Raw genomic sequence first — 19,340 nt, 5'->3', positions numbered from 1 at the left:
TTTAATAACATAAAGAAAGCAGCTATAATTTCTTCGCGCGCATTTCCATTTCAGCCGTATATGCGACGTTTACTAAAACTCCAGCTGCATGAATTTTACAATCAAATATCGCGTACCGTAACATAGAAGCGAGGCGCCAATGTTCTAGCGGACGTCGGCGCTCGCCTTTGTAATGCGAGACGTTTTGCGACTATCATTATATTTTTATACACCGCTATTATAATTTTCTCTGACGACTTCTCCGTTCTGCTGTCACCACGCGACCGTACGTATCGCTGACCACGTAATCGTCGTGATTACCTTCGCACGCTTTATCGATTGTCATCGAAGGCTCATCGCGATCGTGATGGTCGCTTCGAGGGTCGATCCGTCATTTCTTCCTTTGTTTTTTACATACTGCGTAGATAGATTGTTTAGTCTACGCGATAACCACCCCCCTTTTCCCAGAAAAATGTTGTTTACGACGAACATGTTCCGACAGGTTCGACGCGTTATCGGGTCGATCATCGTCCCAATGACGTCATTTCTTCCTTTGTCTTTTACGTACTGCGTAGATTGTTTTACGTACTGCGTAGATAGATTGTTTAGTCTACGCGATAACACCCCTCTTTTCCCAGAAAAATGTTGTTTACGACGAACATGTTCCGACAGGTTTGACGCGTCATCGACGAGACACGCTCCTACGCAGTGCGCTATCGAGTTAGTCTTACCCATTGTGCGCCGTCTAGCGGCGTCGTTGCGAACGTACCCCCTGCGAACGTACCCCCGCGGCGCGACGCGGACCCCCCCCCCCTCCCGCGGCGCAACCGCGCACCCCGCGCGGACCCCGCGGCCCCCGCGGCGCGACCGCGACCGCGAACGCGGACCCCCCCACGCGGCGCGCGGCGAACGCGAACGCGAACGCGGACCCCCACGCGGCGCGGGTGAGTCATCCCCCGGTGAGTCATACCGGATATGAGTCATACCGGTGAGTCATACACGTGGTATGCCAAGGTCACCCCCCCTCTCCCTCACCCCCCGCGAAATCCGATACCCCTGTGTAACCCGATACCCCGCCCCTCCTCCTCCCCCTCACCCCCCCGCGTTATCTCCTTGTAACCCGATGCCCTTGTGTAACCTGATACCCCGCCCCCTCTCCCTCCCCCTCACCCCCCGCGAAACCCGATACCCCCCCTCCCTCACCTCCCCTCGGAGCTCCCTAGTTGGAACGCCCTTATACTAACTACTGACGGTTAAACCCCAGCATTTTTTAGATTTCAATTTTTCCACCGTTGTCGTTTTTGCTCTATACCAGTTAAACAAAGCGACGTAGATAAAAATTTCCTATATAAATTTTGTAGCTAAAGGTTCACTCTTTACAGTGGTATACCACATTTAACTAAAATTATTTATTTTATTGTTAAAAATCGGCACCGAAAAAAAACTGACGGTTAGGCCCCGGTCTCCCCTACTATAGGTAGCACTTCGGTCCAATAGGTTGTCTCGTGGCATTTAATGGCAGCCGTCATTTGTCGATGGAATCGTTCTACCATTCCATTTGCTCCCGGATGGTATGCGTTAGTCCGTATATGGGTGGTTCCTGTTAAATGCGTTAGTCTTTTAAACAGGTCGGCTTCGAATTGACGTCCTTGATCCATTGTTATTCGTGCTGGAGTGCCATATCTCGTTATCCATTCTATGAATAGGTGTTCTGCTACCGTTTCTGCTGTTATGTTTGGTACAGGAATTGCTTCGGGCCATCTCGTGAAGCGGTCGATGATCGTCAGGCAGTATTTGTATCCTTTTGATACTGGTAATGGTCCGACTAACAAGGGAACGGTCGGAAGTGTCCCTACCCGATTTGGATACGCTTTGGATATGTTGTTGAGCATCAAAAAATATTAGACGCGTATTTTTTTTTGCTGCTTATCTCGACGTTTATTGGTTGAAAAAACCCGATTTGGAACCTACCCGATTTGGATGCGCTTTGAATATGTTGTTGAGCATCAAAAAACATTAGACACGTGTTTTTTTTTGCGGCGTATCTCGACGTTTTGGGGTTGAAACAACCCCTCGAAAATAACGGATTTTATAGTTTTTTGCGAATATCTTCGAAAATATAAGGCGTAACGACAAAAAATTTGTACGAAATGTTTATGGCTTTTTGTGCTCTTTACAATGGCGTAATCAGATTTTTCAAATTTGTCACATTTTTTTATTTAACCCCACCCCCACCTATTATTTTTGCCAATATAACAATTTTTCCAACGCAAATTTAATAGCGTCAAATGCCAAATACATCCATGTGTATTTTTATTATGATACCATTATTAGATTTTTGGCAAGACAAGATGATATGTGGTATAGGCGTCGCGCTGTAGGTAGGTGTTGCGTTATTTCTGTTCAGTTGCGCCGTACGCTTAAAAATTTCCATTTCAACTCCGGGATGACCGAAAGCGCTGATGCAAGGGCCAGCGCAAGGCACTGACAGCGAGAGGTTAACGCTATTTCGAGAGTCCTAGACTAGCAACGGAATGTCGACTCCGACATTATAAATACCGCCGAATTGTAAGATTGGGCGGGCAGTCGCAAATCATAATCTGAACGAACACGTGCGTCACATTAACCGTTACAATAATATACTATCCCGGTTACGGCACAACAAAATCAACAACCAAATTCACGCATTTGAATATCATTTGCTTGTGTCATAATTCCGAAAAGCAAGCATTTCAGATCATAAGTCTGAAGTGTAAAGAACTGTGTTGTACGCTGTTGTTTTGTGAACATGTAAGTGCATTTTTATTGTTAACTTTTATTGGTTTCTTACGCTTGTTACTTTTTTCTTTGATATTGAATATAACTTTTTATTCAGCTCTTACTCAATCTTTGCCAGTCTTGCCAGTGACTATATAATCTTTTTTGTTCATAAAATGTCACGTTGTAAGCACATACTATAGTATATTGTGCACCGAGAGAAAGCAGCGTTTTTCAGACGAGTGTGAAGTTTGCCACCCGAGCCAAAGGCGAGAGCGGCAAATCACACGAGTCTGAAAAAGCTATTGATCCGAGGTGCACACGATATTTTTCACAACACTAATGAAAAGTTCGACTTTCATGCCTAGAGAGGGGCGAAAGTGACCAATTTCACGCTAGGGCGGCATAGCGGGCGGAAAGTAACCACTTTCCTTCCTAGGGAGGAAAGTCCAAGCATGGAAAGTCAAACTTTTATTAGTGTTGTGAAAATATCGTGTGCACCTCGGATTAAAAGCTTTTTCAGACTCGTGTGATTTGCCGCTCTCGCCTTTGGCTCGGGTGGCAAACTTCACACTCGTCTGAAAAACGCTGCTTTCTCTCGGTGCACAATATACTATAGTAGGTGCTTACAACGTGACATTTTATGAACAAAAAAGATTATATAGTCACTGGCAAGACTGGCAAAGATTGAGTAAGAGCTGAATAAAAAGTTATATTCAATATCAAAGAAAAAAGTAACAAGCGTAAGAAACCAATAAAAGTTAACAATAAAAATGCACTTACATGTTCACAAAACGACAGCGTACAACACAGTTCTTTACACTTCAGACTTATGATCTGAAATGCTTGCTTTTCGGAATTATGACACAAGCAAATGATATTCAAATGCGTGAATTTGGTTGTTGATTTTGTTGTGCCGTAACCGGGATAGTATATTATTGTAACGGTTAATGTGACGCACGTGTTCGTTCAGATTATGATTTGCGACTGCCCGCCCAATCTTACAATTCGGCGGTATTTATAATGTCGGAGTCGACATTCCGTTGCTAGTCTAGGACTCTCGAAATAGCGTTAACCTCTCGCTGTCAGTGCCTTGCGCTGGCCCTTGCATCAGCGCTTTCGGTCATCCCGGAGTTGAAATGGAAATTTTTAAGCGTACGGCGCAACTGAACAGAAATAACGCAACACCTACCTACAGCGCGACGCCTATACCACATATCATCTTGTCTTGCCAAAAATCTAATAATGGTATCATAATAAAAATACACATGGATGTATTTGGCATTTGACGCTATTAAATTTGCGTTGGAAAAATTGTTATATTTGGCAAAAATAATAGGTGGGGGTGGGGTTAAATAAAAAAATGTGACAAATTTGAAAAATCTGATTACGCCATTGTAAAGAGCACAAAAAGCCATAAACATTTCGTACAAATTTTTTGTCGTTACGCCTTATATTTTCGAAGATATTCGCAAAAAACTATAAAATCCGTTATTTTCGAGGGGTTGTTTCAACCCCAAAACGTCGAGATACGCCGCAAAAAAAAACACGTGTCTAATGTTTTTTGATGCTCAACAACATATTCAAAGCGCATCCAAATCGGGTAGGTTCCAAATCGGGTTTTTTCAACCAATAAACGTCGAGATAAGCAGCAAAAAAAAAATACGAGTCTAATATTTTTGATGCTCAACAACACATCCAAAGCGCATCCAAATCGGGTAGGGACACTTCCGACCGTTCCCTAAGTCGATGTGTATGTGCTCGAATCTCTTTGTTGGCATCTTGAAGTTCCCTATCGGTGAGTTGATATGCCGTGTGATTTTAGATTTTTGGCATTGGTTGCATGATTGTGTCCATGCTCTGCAGTCTTTTTGTATTCCTGGCCAGACGTATCTCTCTGTTATTAGCTTGGTTGTTGCCTTCACTCCTGGATGTGCCAAACCATGCAAGGATTGGAAAACTTGCTTTCTGTATGGTTTGGTCACGTATGGTCGGGCTGTTGGGGAAGATGTGTCACAGATTATAGTTGTTTTGCTTCCTGGGATGGCAATCTTTTTTAGTCGCAGCGAGCTGTCGGTTTGTTTTATTTCTATTAATTCTTGGTCTTCTTCTTGTGCTCGGGCCAGGGCTTCCAGCTCGACTGCTTTCTGTATTTCTTCTATTCATGATAGTGCATCGGCTACGATGTTGTCCTTCCCGGACACATGTCGTATATCCGTTGTAAACTGAGCTATGAATTCTAGGTGTCGTGCTTGTCGTGGTGAGCTACGTACAGGATCCTGCGCCAATCCGTGCGTTATTGGTTTGTGGTCCGTATATACTGTGAATTTTCTTCCTTCCAGCATGTGTCTGTAATATTTGATCGCTGTGTATATGGCCAGGAGTTCTCGATCGTATGGGCTGTACTTCTTTTGTGCTTCGCTCAGTTTCTTGCTCAGGAAAGCCAGTGGTTGCCAACTCTTGTTTGTTTTCTGCTGTATGACTGCCCCGATTGCTGTGTCGGAGGCGTCCGTTGTTACTGCGAGTTCTGCTTTTGGGTCGGGATGTGCTAGCACTGTTGCTTTTGAAAGGCTGTTCTTACAGCTCAAGAAGGCTTCTTCCGCGTTTGCGGTCCATGAGACTGGTGTCTTGCCCTTAGTCTTGGGTCCTTTCAGCATCTCGTTCAGTAAGGCTTGGTCCCTAGCTGCTCCTGGTATAAACCGGCGGTAAAAGTATATTGTTCCTAGGAATTGGCGTAGCTGTTTCATTGTTTGCGGCCTTGAAAAGTTCCTTACGGCTTCCACTTTCTCTGGTAGTGGAGTTGTGTCTTCAGCTAATACTTTGTATCCTAGGAACTTTACTTCCTTCTTTCCCAATACGCATTTTGCTGGATTGATTTTGATTCCGTACTGTTGTAGTCTTTTGAATAATTGTCTGAGGTGGTCTCGATGTTCTTCCTCTGAGTTTGATGCTACGAGGATGTCGTCTATGTGTGCACAGCAGAAGTCCAAACCTCGTAGTATCTTGTCTATAAACCTTTGGAACGTTTGCGCCGCGTTGCTGAGTCTGAAAAGCATGAATAGGTATTCATATAGCCCGAAAGGCGTGGTGATTGCCGTCTTCGGTATATCCTCCTCGTTTACGGGTATTTGGTTATATGCCCGCACGAGATCTAATGTGCTAAAGATTTGTTTTCCGTGAAGTGCTTGTGAGAAACCCTCTATGTGTGATACTGGGTACCTGTTCGGGGGTGTTTGTGCGTTCACTCTGCGGTAATCTCCGTAGGGTCGCTATGCCCCGTTGCCTTTGGGTACCACGTGAAGTGGTGAAGATCATGGACTTTTGGATGGCCTTATTATTCCTTCTTGCATTAGGAGCTCAAACTCCGTTTTTGCGGCTAATAGTTTATTTGGTGCCAGTCGGCGTGGGCGGCATGCCTCTGGTTGACCTTTTGTTGTTTTGATGTGGTGGGTTGTTCCGTGTTCTCCCACTCTCGTCTTCGTATTAGGGTTCACGATGTCTGGAAACTCCGCCAGGATATCGTGATACTCTGTTTCTTTCCTGATCGTTTTTATTGAAGTATCTGGGTTGTCGCCGGTGGTTCCCGGGGATGCGAGTCCCGTTTGTCCGTCGATCAGCATTCTTAATCTTTACGTCTGGAAGTAAGTGATAATGTGCTAAGAAGTCTGATCCGATGACTGGCTGGGTCACCTCTGTGACAATAAAACGCCAGAGATATGCTTTTCTTAGCCCAAAATCCGGTTGTAGTGTGACGAATCTGTATGTATTTATGACGGATTTGCCGCGAACAGCTGGTAAGACTCAGCTTTCCTTTTGCTCCTTGTATTGGCGAGTGGGAATACGCTGAAGTCTGATCCTGTATCGATGAGATACTTCCTCCTTATGTTGCGGTCCGTCACATATAGGCGGCTGGATTTAGGGCTGCCGGCATCCGCCGCCATTAATGACTGCCCTCCTTGTTTTCCATTTTGTACGTACAGGGCTGCGTACATTTCTGTACTTCCGCCCCGAAACGTCGGTGATATCGACATATTCCTTCCTTGCGTGGGGTTCTGCTTCGTTGGCGGTTGTCATATCGACGACCTCTTGACCGGCTTTGACTCCTTGCTCGGTCTTTTTGGATTGATCTGACCATTTTTGAGACTTGTAAGGTAAGTGCTGCTACCTGCTTGCTTAATGCGTCTACTCGTGTTTCTTCTGGGTCGTCCTCCTTAGGCTTTTGTGTGGAGGTTGCTAAGACGAGAGCCTTGCTATTGACCTCGTGTATTTTATCTGCCTGGTCTGCTACTACTTCTAGTTTGTCCTCCGTTCGTGCTGCCAGGATGGCTTGTGTTTGTGAAGGGAGTCGTCCTAACCAGAGTGTCCGTAATAGATCTCTCGAGACTGTGTTTCCTGCTAATGTTGCCAGATGTCGCAAGAACTGTGACGGTTTTCGCTCTCCTAGCTCTTCGTTCTCGAGCAGCTATCTGATCCGTTGCTCTTGCGAGTCGGTGAGTCTCTGGATGAGTGCCTTCTTGATCGCCTTGTATTTATTGTGACTGGAGGGTGCGTGATGACGTCTTTGACTTCTTTAGCCTGTTTCGGCTCGATCCGTGATAGGACGTATGCGTACTTCGCTTTGTCTTCCTTTATGTCGCACAGTGCGAACTAGCCTTCTAATTGGGCGAACCAGAGTTCGGGATCTTCCGGCCAGAAGAGAGGGAGTCTCAAGTTTCGTTTTGCCGCCAGGATGGCTTGGTTCTCCTCCTTCTCCTCGTCAATTACCGTTGTCGCGCTCTGTCCTTTCGTTGGCATGGTTGCTCCTTCCTTTTCCAACGTCGGGGTCACCAGTTATGGCGTACTATAGCCACTTATTAATCGGCTTCGCTTGCCGTGTGTTTGCTTGCTCGCAGCAAATTCATATTATTTATTTTTAACTTTAACGCTGCCCGGGAAAAAAATTTTCTTATAATGTCTTATATGCTCATATAAGAAGCGATTGTACAGGGTGCTTCCGCAACATACACATCAGTATGACGGGTTGCCCATTCGAGCAGGCGCGCATGGTCGTTCACAATTGCGTTGACTTTGGTGCATCACCTATAATCACTCGCATATCTTTTTTACAATAAAATGAACTTTGTAGCGCCCGAAGTTGCAATACAATTGTGACGGATTTCCGTAGCAGTAACGTTAAAACAGAAGCCGAGATGACAATACAGGTTATGAAATAAATTTTATTAAGAAAACGAAAGACATCTTTTCTCTTACGAAAAAAGCTCGTACCACAGTCCATCATAATCATTATATATTATAATTTTATTACTTAAATTATTTTTTGCACACAATGTTTATGCACAGGACAAAAGTCAGCAATTAGCATATGTGTGCAAATTTAAATTATAAGTCGGCTAATAAATTTCATTCAATGTAAGTTTAAATAATGGCAGAAATCACCATTAACAATTCTTACAATATTCATTTTGTTACATTAATAAATAATTTATCATTAAATTGATAATCAATTTAATATATCAATACTAATGAGCATTATATAATTCTTTATATAAATGATGCTGCTGCATCTTAAAAATCTTAATCTTAATCTCATAAACAAGAGGTTTATTAGTATAAAATATACATTTTAAATATGATGCTAATGAATAGTTTATATAAGGCAAATTATCATTATATTTAATGAATACTTTTCAGTAATAAATTTCTTGTAGATTTATATGAGATTCAGTAGCATTATTTACATAAAGATGCTTATTAGCATCAGTATATTGAATTAATTATTAATGTTAATGATGAAATATTAATATTCTGAAATAAATGTTGTTAGACATAAGATCTGCTGATAATCGTTTTTATCGTTATAAATAACGATGGAAACGGTTATCAGCGGATCTTATGCCTAATAACATTTATTTCAGATTATTAATATATATATATATATATATATATATATATATATATATAATTTATATTAATTTTTGTATGAAATATTTCATTCCGTGCAAAATAAAATAATTGAAATAATAAAATAACAATGTATAATTACTATGATCAACTATGATCCAGCTTTCTTCGTAAGAGAAAAATAAGGCATCCCTCGTTTGTCACGTTTACTTTATAAAATGTATTTTCATACCTTGTCACTTTGGCTTCTGTTTTAACCGATCAATGTTGAAGTCTATTAAAATTGAATGTTTTGCATAATTTAAGTGAATGTCTCGTATTTTGATGGAAATTTGTCGAAAGCGCAGAGATTAAACAAATCATTAGTAATCAGTAATATAAATATTAAGATTCGAAGTGTAGGCTCCTTATGGAATAAAACCAAGTATAGATAGCGGGCTAAATAAAAGCCAGGCGCGGTTGGTGGTGCGCGAATATTATAATAATTAATTTTAACATATAATTTTTCACATATAATTTTAACATATAATATTCACATATATTTTCACATATATAATATTCACATATATTCACATATATTCACATATATAATATTCACATATATTTTCACATATATTTTTAACATATAATTTTATTTTATTTTAGTGTATAATTATAAAATTTAATGATATAAATGAAATTAATATAGATAACATAACTTAGATACAATTTAAGGAACGAATTTGAACAAAATTTATTTTTTATCTTAAAATATGCTTACAACAAATGTTCTACGTAACTACCATTTTGTTCTAAACATAAAGCGATTCTGCGCATAAAATTTTCCCTCACTCGTTCGAGCATGAGATTATGCAGGTGGATTTGAATGATGTCAGAAACGATATATTTTTGAAAAACATTCTCTGGTCTGACGAAGCAACTTTTGGAAGTGAAGGATGTATCAACAGGCACAATGAGCATCACTATGCAGAGCACAATCCTCATTGCATAAGAGAAATAAACATTCAGGGTAGATGGACTGTGAATGTGTGGCTCGGAATTATAGGAGATCATATTATCGGCCCAGAATTTATTCAGGGCAATATGAATGCACAATACTACGCAAATTTTATTCTTCATCGGCTTGATGAACTTCTCGAGGATGTGCCACTGGCTACAAGATTAGCAATGATGTTTCAACAGGATGGACATCCCGCCCACACTTCTGTTTTGGCGAGAAACATTTTAAATCAAAAATTTCCCAGGAGATGGATCGGACTTCGTGGTCATCAAGAGTGGCCACCACGCTCCCCGGATCTCACGCCTATGGATTTTTTCGCATGGGGCTTCTTAAGAAGTAAAGTATATCAGACTCTGCCGGAAAATGCGGAAACTCTGAAAAATAGAATTCGCAACGCGTGTGCAGAGATCACTCCTCTCATGCTCGAACGAGTGAGGGAAAATTTTATGCGCAGAATCGCTTTATGTTTAGAACAAAATGGTAGTTACGTAGAACATTTGTTGTAAGCATATTTTAAGATAAAAAATAAATTTTGTTCAAATTCGTTCCTTAAATTGTATCTAAGTTATGTTATCTATATTAATTTCATTTATATCATTAAATTTTATAATTATACACTAAAATAAAATAAAATTATATGTTAAAAATATATGTGAAAATATATGTGAATATTATATATGTGAATATATGTGAATATATGTGAATATTATATATGTGAAAATATATGTGAATATTATATGTTAAAATTATATGTGAAAAATTATATGTTAAAATTAATTATTATAATATTCGCGCACCACCAACCGCGCCTGGCTTTTATTTAGCCCGCTATCTATACTTGGTTTTATTCCATAAGGAGCCTACACTTCGAATCTTAATATTTATATTACTGATTACTAATGATTTGTTTAATCTCTGCGCTTTCGACAAATTTCCATCAAAATACGAGACATTCACTTAAATTATGCAAAACATTCAATTTTAATAGACTTCAACATTGATCGGTTAAAACAGAAGCCAAAGTGACAAGGTATGAAAATACATTTTATAAAGTAAACGTGACAAACGAGGGATGCCTTATTTTTCTCTTACGAAGAAAGCTGGATCATAGTTGATCATAGTAATTATACATTGTTATTTTATTATTTCAATTATTTTATTTTGCACGGAATGAAATATTTCATACAAAAATTAATATAAATTATATATATATATATATATATATATATATATATTAATAATCTGAAATAAATGTTATTAGGCATAAGATCCGCTGATAACCGTTTCCATCGTTATTTATAACGATAAAAACGATTATCAGCAGATCTTATGTCTAACAACATTTATTTCAGAATATTAATATTTCATCATTAACATTAATAATTAATTCAATATACTGATGCTAATAAGCATCTTTATGTAAATAATGCTACTGAATCTCATATAAATCTACAAGAAATTTATTACTGAAAAGTATTCATTAAATATAATGATAATTTGCCTTATATAAACTATTCATTAGCATCATATTTAAAATGTATATTTTATACTAATAAACCTCTTGTTTATGAGATTAAGATTAAGATTTTTAAGATGCAGCAGCATCATTTATATAAAGAATTATATAATGCTCATTAGTATTGATATATTAAATTGATTATCAATTTAATGATAAATTATTTATTAATGTAACAAAATGAATATTGTAAGAATTGTTAATGGTGATTTCTGCCATTATTTAAACTTACATTGAATGAAATTTATTAGCCGACTTATAATTTAAATTTGCACACATATGCTAATTGCTGACTTTTGTCCTGTGCATAAACATTGTGTGCAAAAAATAATTTAAGTAATAAAATTATAATATATAATGATTATGATGGACTGTGGTACGAGCTTTTTTCGTAAGAGAAAAGATGTCTTTCGTTTTCTTAATAAAATTTATTTCATAACCTGTATTGTCATCTCGGCTTCTGTTTTAACGTTACTGCTACGGAAATCCGTCACAATTGTATTGCAACTTCGGGCGCTACAAAGTTCATTTTATTGTAAAAAAGATATGCGAGTGATTATAGGTGATGCACCAAAGTCAACGCAATTGTGAACGACCATGCGCGCCTGCTCGAATGGGCAACCCGTCATACTGATGTGTATGTTGCGGAAGCACCCTGTATATGCTCATATATGAATATTGGCCTGATAAGAACTTATATGGTCATATATGATTATATAAGATTATATATAAGGACATATAAAAAATATCTCTTATAATGTCTTATATGCTCATATAAGAAGCGATCTTATATGCTCATATATGAATTTTGGCCTGATAAGAGCTTATATGGTCATATATGATTATATAAGATTATATGTAAGGACATATATATTTAAGTAAGTTTCAGAAAATTGTTAAATATTTTTGTTTGAGAATGAGCTTGTCTGATAGAATGCTAACACACGGATGAGTAGATCATACAACGGGGTAATTGAAATGAACAGATCGGCACTGAGTTTCAGGATTTATTTCTTTCACAGAGTCGTAAATCACTATATACACTATATACACTGCGTTAAGTACTAATTAACCGAGCGTGAGCGGTTTATACAACAACGATGAGTACCGTGCTAAACTGATTTACTTGCGTAGAGTACAACGTGAGGCCGTTGAATCGTTCCGATTACAATCAGCAGCCACGTGGCTTTAGAAAATGAGACGTTTCACGAGATTAACCAACGAGACACTGGACCTCAGTTTAATTAATCCGCGTAACAATCTTAATGAGGTCCATTGGCCTCAAAGATGAGGTTTATCCTTACTGAGTGCCCGACAGAATAAATGATTACGCGAGCGTTAGTATTTAGACTGCCATTGTTCACGAAAGCAAGAGAGTAACTGCCGGAATGCCGGCGATATCGGCAAGGCGAAGGCCGGAGCATGCTAGCATCACGTGCCATCGCTATTCGAAACGATCCGCACGATCGTCCAGGAGGTGCTGCCACCTCACTGGGCTTGACTACCGCACTCCTGAACATTTCTGCCCGCCATCAGCAACCAAGTTGATGATGTCCCTTGAGTGATCTTTAATAAGTTACTCAGGATGATACACTGGCAGCACAGCAAGCTTGGTGATGGGCCTGGTGAGTGTAGTGGTAGCGGTTTTCAGCTGTACCACCCTGGTGAGGCCATCCTTGCCCGGCATTAATGTTAGAACACGGGCAAGAGGCCACTTGCAGGGAGGAAATCTCTCATCGGTGAGCAAGACTAATGAGCCTGGCTTAATGAGATTTGACGGATGATGCCATTTTGAGATTGCCTGCTGTCGTTGTAGGTAGTGAGCTGACCATTGAGACCAAAATTGCTGAACCTTCTGTTGAATGAATTGCCATCTTGACAACCTAGAAGTAGAGAGATCAATAAGTGAAGGTTCTGGTATGGCAGTGAGGGCTGTTCCAATAAGAAAATGTCCTGGTGTGAGGGCTGAGATATCTTCCGGGTCGTCGCTGAGAGGCTCCAGAGGTCTTGAGTTGAGTACAGCCTCGATTTGCGTGAGCAGCGTCATTGACTCCTCAAAGGTGAGCCGCGTTTCACCCACAGTGCGCCTTATATGGAATTTAATGGATTTCACTGCAGCTTCCCACTTTCCTCCCATATGCGGGGCAGCAGGTGGGTTGAAACTCCACTGAGTTCTATTTTCTGTGAGCATTGCCGTGATGAGTTAATTTTCTTGAGTGTATTGAGTGAATAACTTTCGAAGCTCCCTGTCGGCTCCAATAAAGTTTGTTCCGCAGTCTGAGGTCAAGGAGGCAGGCACTCCCCTTCTCGAAGTGAATCGTCTATACGTTGAGATGAACCCTTCCGTTGAGTAATCGGAGACGACCTCTAGATGTACGGCTGATGTAGTGAGACACACAAAGACACAAATCCATGCTTTGTAGGTTTTTGCTCCTCTTCCCTTGGTAGTCTTAAGGATGATTGGCCCTGCATAATCAAGTCCAGTGTGAGCGAATGCACGTGAGGGTGTGACTCGGGTCAGAGGTAGTTGGCCCATCAATTGATGAGCACGGATCCCCCTTTGCCGAGCACACACCACACACCGCAAGATGTGGGATTTGACAGGAGCTCGTCCACCAACTATCCAGTAAAGTTGTCTGATATGAGCCAACGTGAGCTGAGTGCCTCCATGCATGGTAGATCTGTGCGCTTGATCTATAATGAGTTCAGATAACTTTGAATCACGAGGCAAAATTGCTTGGTGTTTACCTTCGTACGTGAGTGCAGCGTTATTGAGACGACCACCCACTCTAATAGTGCCCTGATTGTCGATGAACGCTGTGAGGCGACTAAATGGGTGAGATGTTGGCAACAGAGAGTTGGAATGTAACACCTTGAGTTCGTGAGTGAAAAAGGCAGCTTGAGTGGCATTGATCCAGAAAGTTCGTGCCCTTTCCATGTCAGCCAGGGTAATGAGACTAGCTGGTGGTGAGTTAGGCTTGCGTTGTAACCGTGAGCAAAATCTGAAACAAAGAGCTGTGATTCTGAGTAATTTATTGAGAGTTGAGTACCTATAGATGAGATCCCAATGATATTCTTGAGCTGATTGAGCCGTGAAGAGCGAGGTTCCTGGACGAGACTCGAATGTGCATTGCCCGTCGAATTGAGTAGGTTGGGTGGGCCATGAGGTTTCAGCGGCTACGATCCAAGGTGGTCCCGTCCACCAAAGTGCATGGGTTTCAAGTTGAGACATTGTGACGCCTCTTGACGCACAGTCAGCTGGATTGGCTGCGCTTGGCACGTATTTCCAATGAGCTCCCTCAGTGAGTTCCTGAATTTGAGACACCCTGTTGCGTACGTAGTCTTTCCAGCGAGACGCATGAGTTTTGATCCACGCGAGCGTTGCTTGAGAATCTGTCCACAGGTATTTGTCCCTGATGTCCATTGTGAGTGTGGCTAGGACATGCTTCATGAGTTTTGCCAATAGGAGAGCTGCCGTGAGCTCTAACCTCGGGATGGTTAGTCGCTTCAGCGGCGCGACCTTTGTTTTTGAGCAGATAAATGTCGATTGAGTACCTGTGGATGGTGTATATGCCGTCAAGTAAATCACGGCAGCCATGGCGAATTGAGATGCATCAGAAAAGCCATGAAGGTCCACTATTGAGATGCTGGTTGTGTTGAACCAACGAGGAATTGAGAGCCTGGCCAGGCTGGTGAGATCCTTTCTGATGTTGAGCCAACGTGAGACGACCTGGAATGGTAGTGGATCATCCCAGCTGAGTTTGTGAAGCCAAAGTTCTTGAAGAAGCATCTTTGCTTTGATCACTACTGGTAAGAGAAAACCTAGTGGATCAAATATCTGAGCCACTTCAGACAATATGAGGCGTTTTGTGAATTGACCCTGGTGCGCTGGTAACATGGTTGAGACAGAAAATGTATCTTCCTGAGGCGACCATTTGAGACCGAGTAGTTTTGTGTTGCAATCGTCAAGTGAGACTGAAGAGTGAGCGACTGTTTTCGATGAGATTGCCTTTAGGAGTTCAGGATGATTGGAGTGCCACTTTGCTAGAGGAAATCCGCCCGCATTACACAGATCTCTGAGTTGATGAGCTATTTTGATGAGATGTTTGATTGTGTCTGATCCACCGAACATGTCGTCCACACATCTCCCACGCTCGATTGGCGGCAATGCGAGGGGAAACCTGTGGCCTTCATCCTTAGCCAGTTGGAGAAGAGTTCTCACTGCAAGGAATGGGGCAGCTTTCGTTCCATAGGTGACAGTGGTGAGGTAGTACAGTACTTCGTTGTATAGCTCGTCTATCCAGATGATGCGTTGCAAATCCCAATCGGATGGATGCACTTTGATTTGACGGTACATCTTGGTGATGTCAGTAGAAAATAGGTATCGGTGCTGTCGGATCCAGATGAGTACATCAAAGATGTTGAGCAACAGGTTTGCTCCGGTGTACATGGTGTCATTTAGCGAGAAGCCCGTAGAAGTGGCACAAGACCCGTTGAACACTACTCTCAGCTTCGTAGTTTCACTGTCAGGTTTGAGTACTCCATGATGAGGCAAATAATAATGAGTTGAACTTCTTGATGTAGTTGATGGGATTTTAGCCATGTGATCGAGTTGTTCATACTCTTGCATAAACTGGGTGTAAAGTTTCTGAAGTTCACTATCTCGTTTGAACCTTTTGAGGGTTCCCTGTAGACTTCTACGTGCTGCCTCATATGAGTTTCCTAAGACACTAGTTGACAATTTGAATGGAATGCGGACGATGTATCGACCAGTAGAGTCCCGTGAATGAGTAGTCCTGAAGTGAGTCTCGCACTCCTGTTCGTCTGTGGTGAGTGAAGCTGTGGTTGCCGTTGGAGGCTCCTCCTGTATCCAGAATTTCGTTAACAGTTCTTCTAGGTTGGTGTCATGAAGTTGAGTGAAGCATGGTGTGATGTCAAGCAGAACATGTTTTGCACCCTTGAGTTGATCTGCAAGCACGAGCGTTGTGTCTGCCAAGACAATTATAGCAGAGGCGTTTTGTTTCTGCAATTCCCTTTCGTTGTGCAGGCGTGAGTTGCCGGAACTTTTCACAGGTCACTATGAAGTGATTGGCGTTGCACATGTCACAAGCATAGGGTGCCGGCTTGGACTGATTGGCTGATGAGAACGGCGTGGTTGGTTTTGAGGACGCGTGGTGAGCAGTTGCCTTTCGTTGAGTTGGCTTTGACTGAGCATTAGCGGCCTCCACTCTTTCCAGTGCCCTTGCCTTGGCAGTGAGAAACTCCATGAGTAGCTCAAACTTGGGAAATTCTTGAGAAGCACCGAGTGAGGTTTCCCATGCTTCTCTTGTGTCACTGTCCAGGAATCTTGATACGTGATGCACTAACATACAATTTCCCAGCTGTTCTGAGATGCCTAACGACTGTAAGGCATTGGTTGCTTCGGTCACCGTACTGATGAGCTTCGTCAGGGATGACGCGTTTTTGTGAGCGGGCGTTCTGATGCTGGACAGCTGATCGAGATGTGCTTGTATTATAAGGCGTTTATTTTCATAGCGCCCGATAAGTAGTTCCCAAGATGGCATTAATGAATCTCCTGTCATCGAAAGATTTTGTATGAGCTGGGCCGGTGAGCCCTTCAAGGACGATCTCAAATAATGTAACTTCTCGACATTAGTTAATCGTGAACTGTCCATGATTACGGACGAAAAGAGCTCCTTGAATTGTGGCCACGCTGTGTAGCTGCCATCAAAACTTGGTAGTGAGATTTCTGGCAGCCTCGGATGAGCAGGGCGATTCAATTGAGTAGTCAAATTTTGCGTGAGGAGTGGTTCAGTGAGTTCATGCTTGAATTGCGTCAGCGTCTCTCTGCCTGAACAAACCAGAAGTGTCTCGTTAAAGTGCACATTGTTGCTGAAGTATTCATGGTCCAAGAATGATTCCGGCCATGCTACTTCAAAGTAGGTATGTTCCTTGAGGAACGCTTTGTGCAGCTCCTCCAGTTGAGTAATTTGAGCCGTCACTCTTCCAAGAGAAGTCTCCGTTGCTGAATCAGGGATAGATTCCACAAGCTTCCGAATTGATTCCACTCGACACATCTGGGTTCTGCATTTTAAGTAGAGCTCTGCTGAAAGGCGAGCTGGGGATTTTGTACGTTGAGACGTCCTTGACGGTTCTGTTTGCTCACTAGTCTTAGTTTGTGATGGTACCTTGAGTGTTTGTGTCGGAGTGCTACGTCCGGAATCCATGGGTTTGTTGACATCTTTTTCTGACATGTTGAGCGTGAAGGATCGTTCGAGAACCGTGAAATGGCGGCGCGCACCGACACTGCGTACCGCGATTAACCGTGAGTCACTGAATTTTCACTCCTTTCAATCCCCGTTGTATCCGGCTCGAAGGACCAAATGTTTGAGAATGAGCTTGTCTGATAGAATGCTAACACACGGATGAGTAGATCATACAACGGGGTAATTGAAATGAACAGATCGGCACTGAGTTTCAGGATTTATTTCTTTCACAGAGTCGTAAATCACTATATACACTATATACACTGCGTTAAGTACTAATTAACCGAACGTGAGCGGTTTATACAACAACGATGAGTACCGTGCTAAACTGATTTACTTGCGTAGAGTACAACGTGAGGCCGTTGAATCGTTCCGATTACAATCAGCAGCCACGTGGCTTTAGAAAATGAGACGTTTCACGAGATTAACCAACGAGACACTGGACCTCAGTTTAATTAATCCGCGTAACAATCTTAATGAGGTCCATTGGCCTCAAAGATGAGGTTTATCCTTACTGAGTGCCCGACAGAATAAATGATTACGCGAGCGTTAGAATTTAGACTGCCATTGTTCACGAAAGCAAGAGAGTAACTGCCGGAATGCCGGCGATATCGGCAAGGCGAAGGCCGGAGCATGCTAGCATCACGTGCCATCGCTATTCGAAACGATCCGCACGATCGTCCAGGAGGTGCTGCCACCTCACTGGGCTTGACTACCGCACTCCTGAACAATTTTCAAATGTTATTTTTTAAGTGTGCCACTTTAATATAAAAGTAAACTCCACGATACAACTGATACAAAAATTGTACCGCTTTATAGCACGAGACAGTGTCGTATCTTTTGATACCGTTCTTATAACACTGTTTGTTAAATTTTAAATACAAGAAACAGATCCCATCGAATGCCATCTATCGGATATTTTAAGATGCAATATCTGATCTGATCATATATAATCTTATATGACTATATAAGTTCATATATGATTATATTATTTTCAGTAGTTTAAAGTTTAAATTATAAGGTATGTTTGCAAAATAATACGATTAATATATTTATTTATAAGAACTATAATATATATTATATAACTGTCGGGATTTTTGATGGATGTTGCGCTCCTGACCTTACGCTATAGACAGTCGTCGCCAGATGGTACCGGCCCGGCAACAGCGGTTGTCTTTAGTCTCGTCGCTCGTCGCGAGTCGCGCGTCGCGTACCGGTTCAGTTTACGTTCGGCTTCGCATGCGTGCAAGCACGAGTCATTTTTGTTACGATTCAATTAACCACGAATTTCACTTGCGTTACGAATTCTGCCACAGGTTATGGGCCCAGGTCGTTCGTGCGTGATTGTGTCGAGCAAGTCTTAATTTTCGTGTGGCGTTCGCGAAGTGTGATCACGCGGTGTTCGCATTACGAAATAGTACGTGACTATTTTTTCGTCGTTGTGTCGCGAATAGATCGAAATAATGGAAAAGACTGTGCTACCAAAGTTCGGTGGTGATGATTTCGCCGTGTGGCAATGTCAGATCGAAGCGTATCTAGCGTATCACGATCTGGTGGAGATCGTGGACGGAACATTGAAGTGTCCCGAGGAAGACGCGAAGAAGATCGCCGACTGGACAAAATTAGATCGCAAGGCTCGGCTCTTTATCATCAGCGCTCTCGAAACAAATATTGTTCGTCAAGTCATGAGTTTTAAGACCTCACACGAGGTGTGGTCTCGGTTGTCGGCGCTATTCGAGCTCAAGGACGCCACCACAAGGCAGTTAGCGTTACAGCGATTTTTCGACTACAGAATGCCGGAGGGTTCGACCATCGGTCAGCACGTCGCGCGAATCGAAGAAATGGCAAGGCAGCTCGAAGATCTCGGTGAAAAACAGAGCGACGCGTCGTTAGTTACGAAGACGTTGTACAGTCTGCCGCC

The 19,340-nt window shown here is 41.8% G+C and overlaps 2 protein-coding genes across 2 annotated transcripts; both read right to left on the bottom strand.

The window, feature by feature from the left end:
- Positions 1 to 12,729: 12,729 nt before the first annotated feature.
- Positions 12,730 to 13,344, bottom strand: LOC139777665 (uncharacterized). The gene has a single exon (XM_071715227.1). The coding sequence runs from the start codon at positions 13,342 to 13,344 to the stop codon at positions 12,730 to 12,732; it is 615 nt and encodes a 204-aa protein (XP_071571328.1).
- A 12-nt stretch (positions 13,345 to 13,356) lies between these two features.
- LOC139777664 (uncharacterized) lies at positions 13,357 to 17,407 on the bottom strand. Its single transcript, XM_071715225.1, has 3 exons — positions 16,225 to 17,407; positions 13,902 to 16,121; positions 13,357 to 13,847 (listed from the first exon to the last, which is right to left on the bottom strand). The coding sequence occupies exons 1-3, from the start codon at positions 17,405 to 17,407 to the stop codon at positions 13,357 to 13,359; spliced, it is 3,894 nt and encodes a 1,297-aa protein (XP_071571326.1).
- Between the last annotated feature and the right edge of the window lie 1,933 nt (positions 17,408 to 19,340).

The sequence above is a fragment of the Temnothorax nylanderi genome, unplaced genomic scaffold (assembly GCF_030848795.1).
Source record: "Temnothorax nylanderi isolate EJ_2023f unplaced genomic scaffold, tnyl_v1.0 TNYL_tig0157_pilon, whole genome shotgun sequence".
NCBI lineage: Eukaryota > Metazoa > Arthropoda > Insecta > Hymenoptera > Formicidae > Temnothorax > Temnothorax nylanderi.
The sequence above is the reverse complement of the archived record's forward strand: the minus strand, read 5'-3'. Positions and strand labels throughout refer to the sequence as shown.

Bases quoted from the DNA above. Each gene is read 5' to 3' on its own strand.
- LOC139777664 (XM_071715225.1), bottom strand. From the start codon at position 17,407: ATGTCAGAAAAAGATGTCAACAAACCCATGGATTCCGGACGTAGCACT. The intron at 16,122-16,224 runs GTGAAAAGTTCC...TCGTGCTTGCAG, and splicing joins CAATCACTTCATAGTGACCT to ATCAACTCAAGGGTGCAAAA. The intron at 13,848-13,901 runs GTAAACACCAAG...AACTCATTATAG, and splicing joins CGCTGCACTCACGTACGAAG to ATCAAGCGCACAGATCTACC.
- LOC139777665 (XM_071715227.1), bottom strand. From the start codon at position 13,344: ATGCTCACAGAAAATAGAACTCAGTGGAGTTTCAACCCACCTGCTGCC.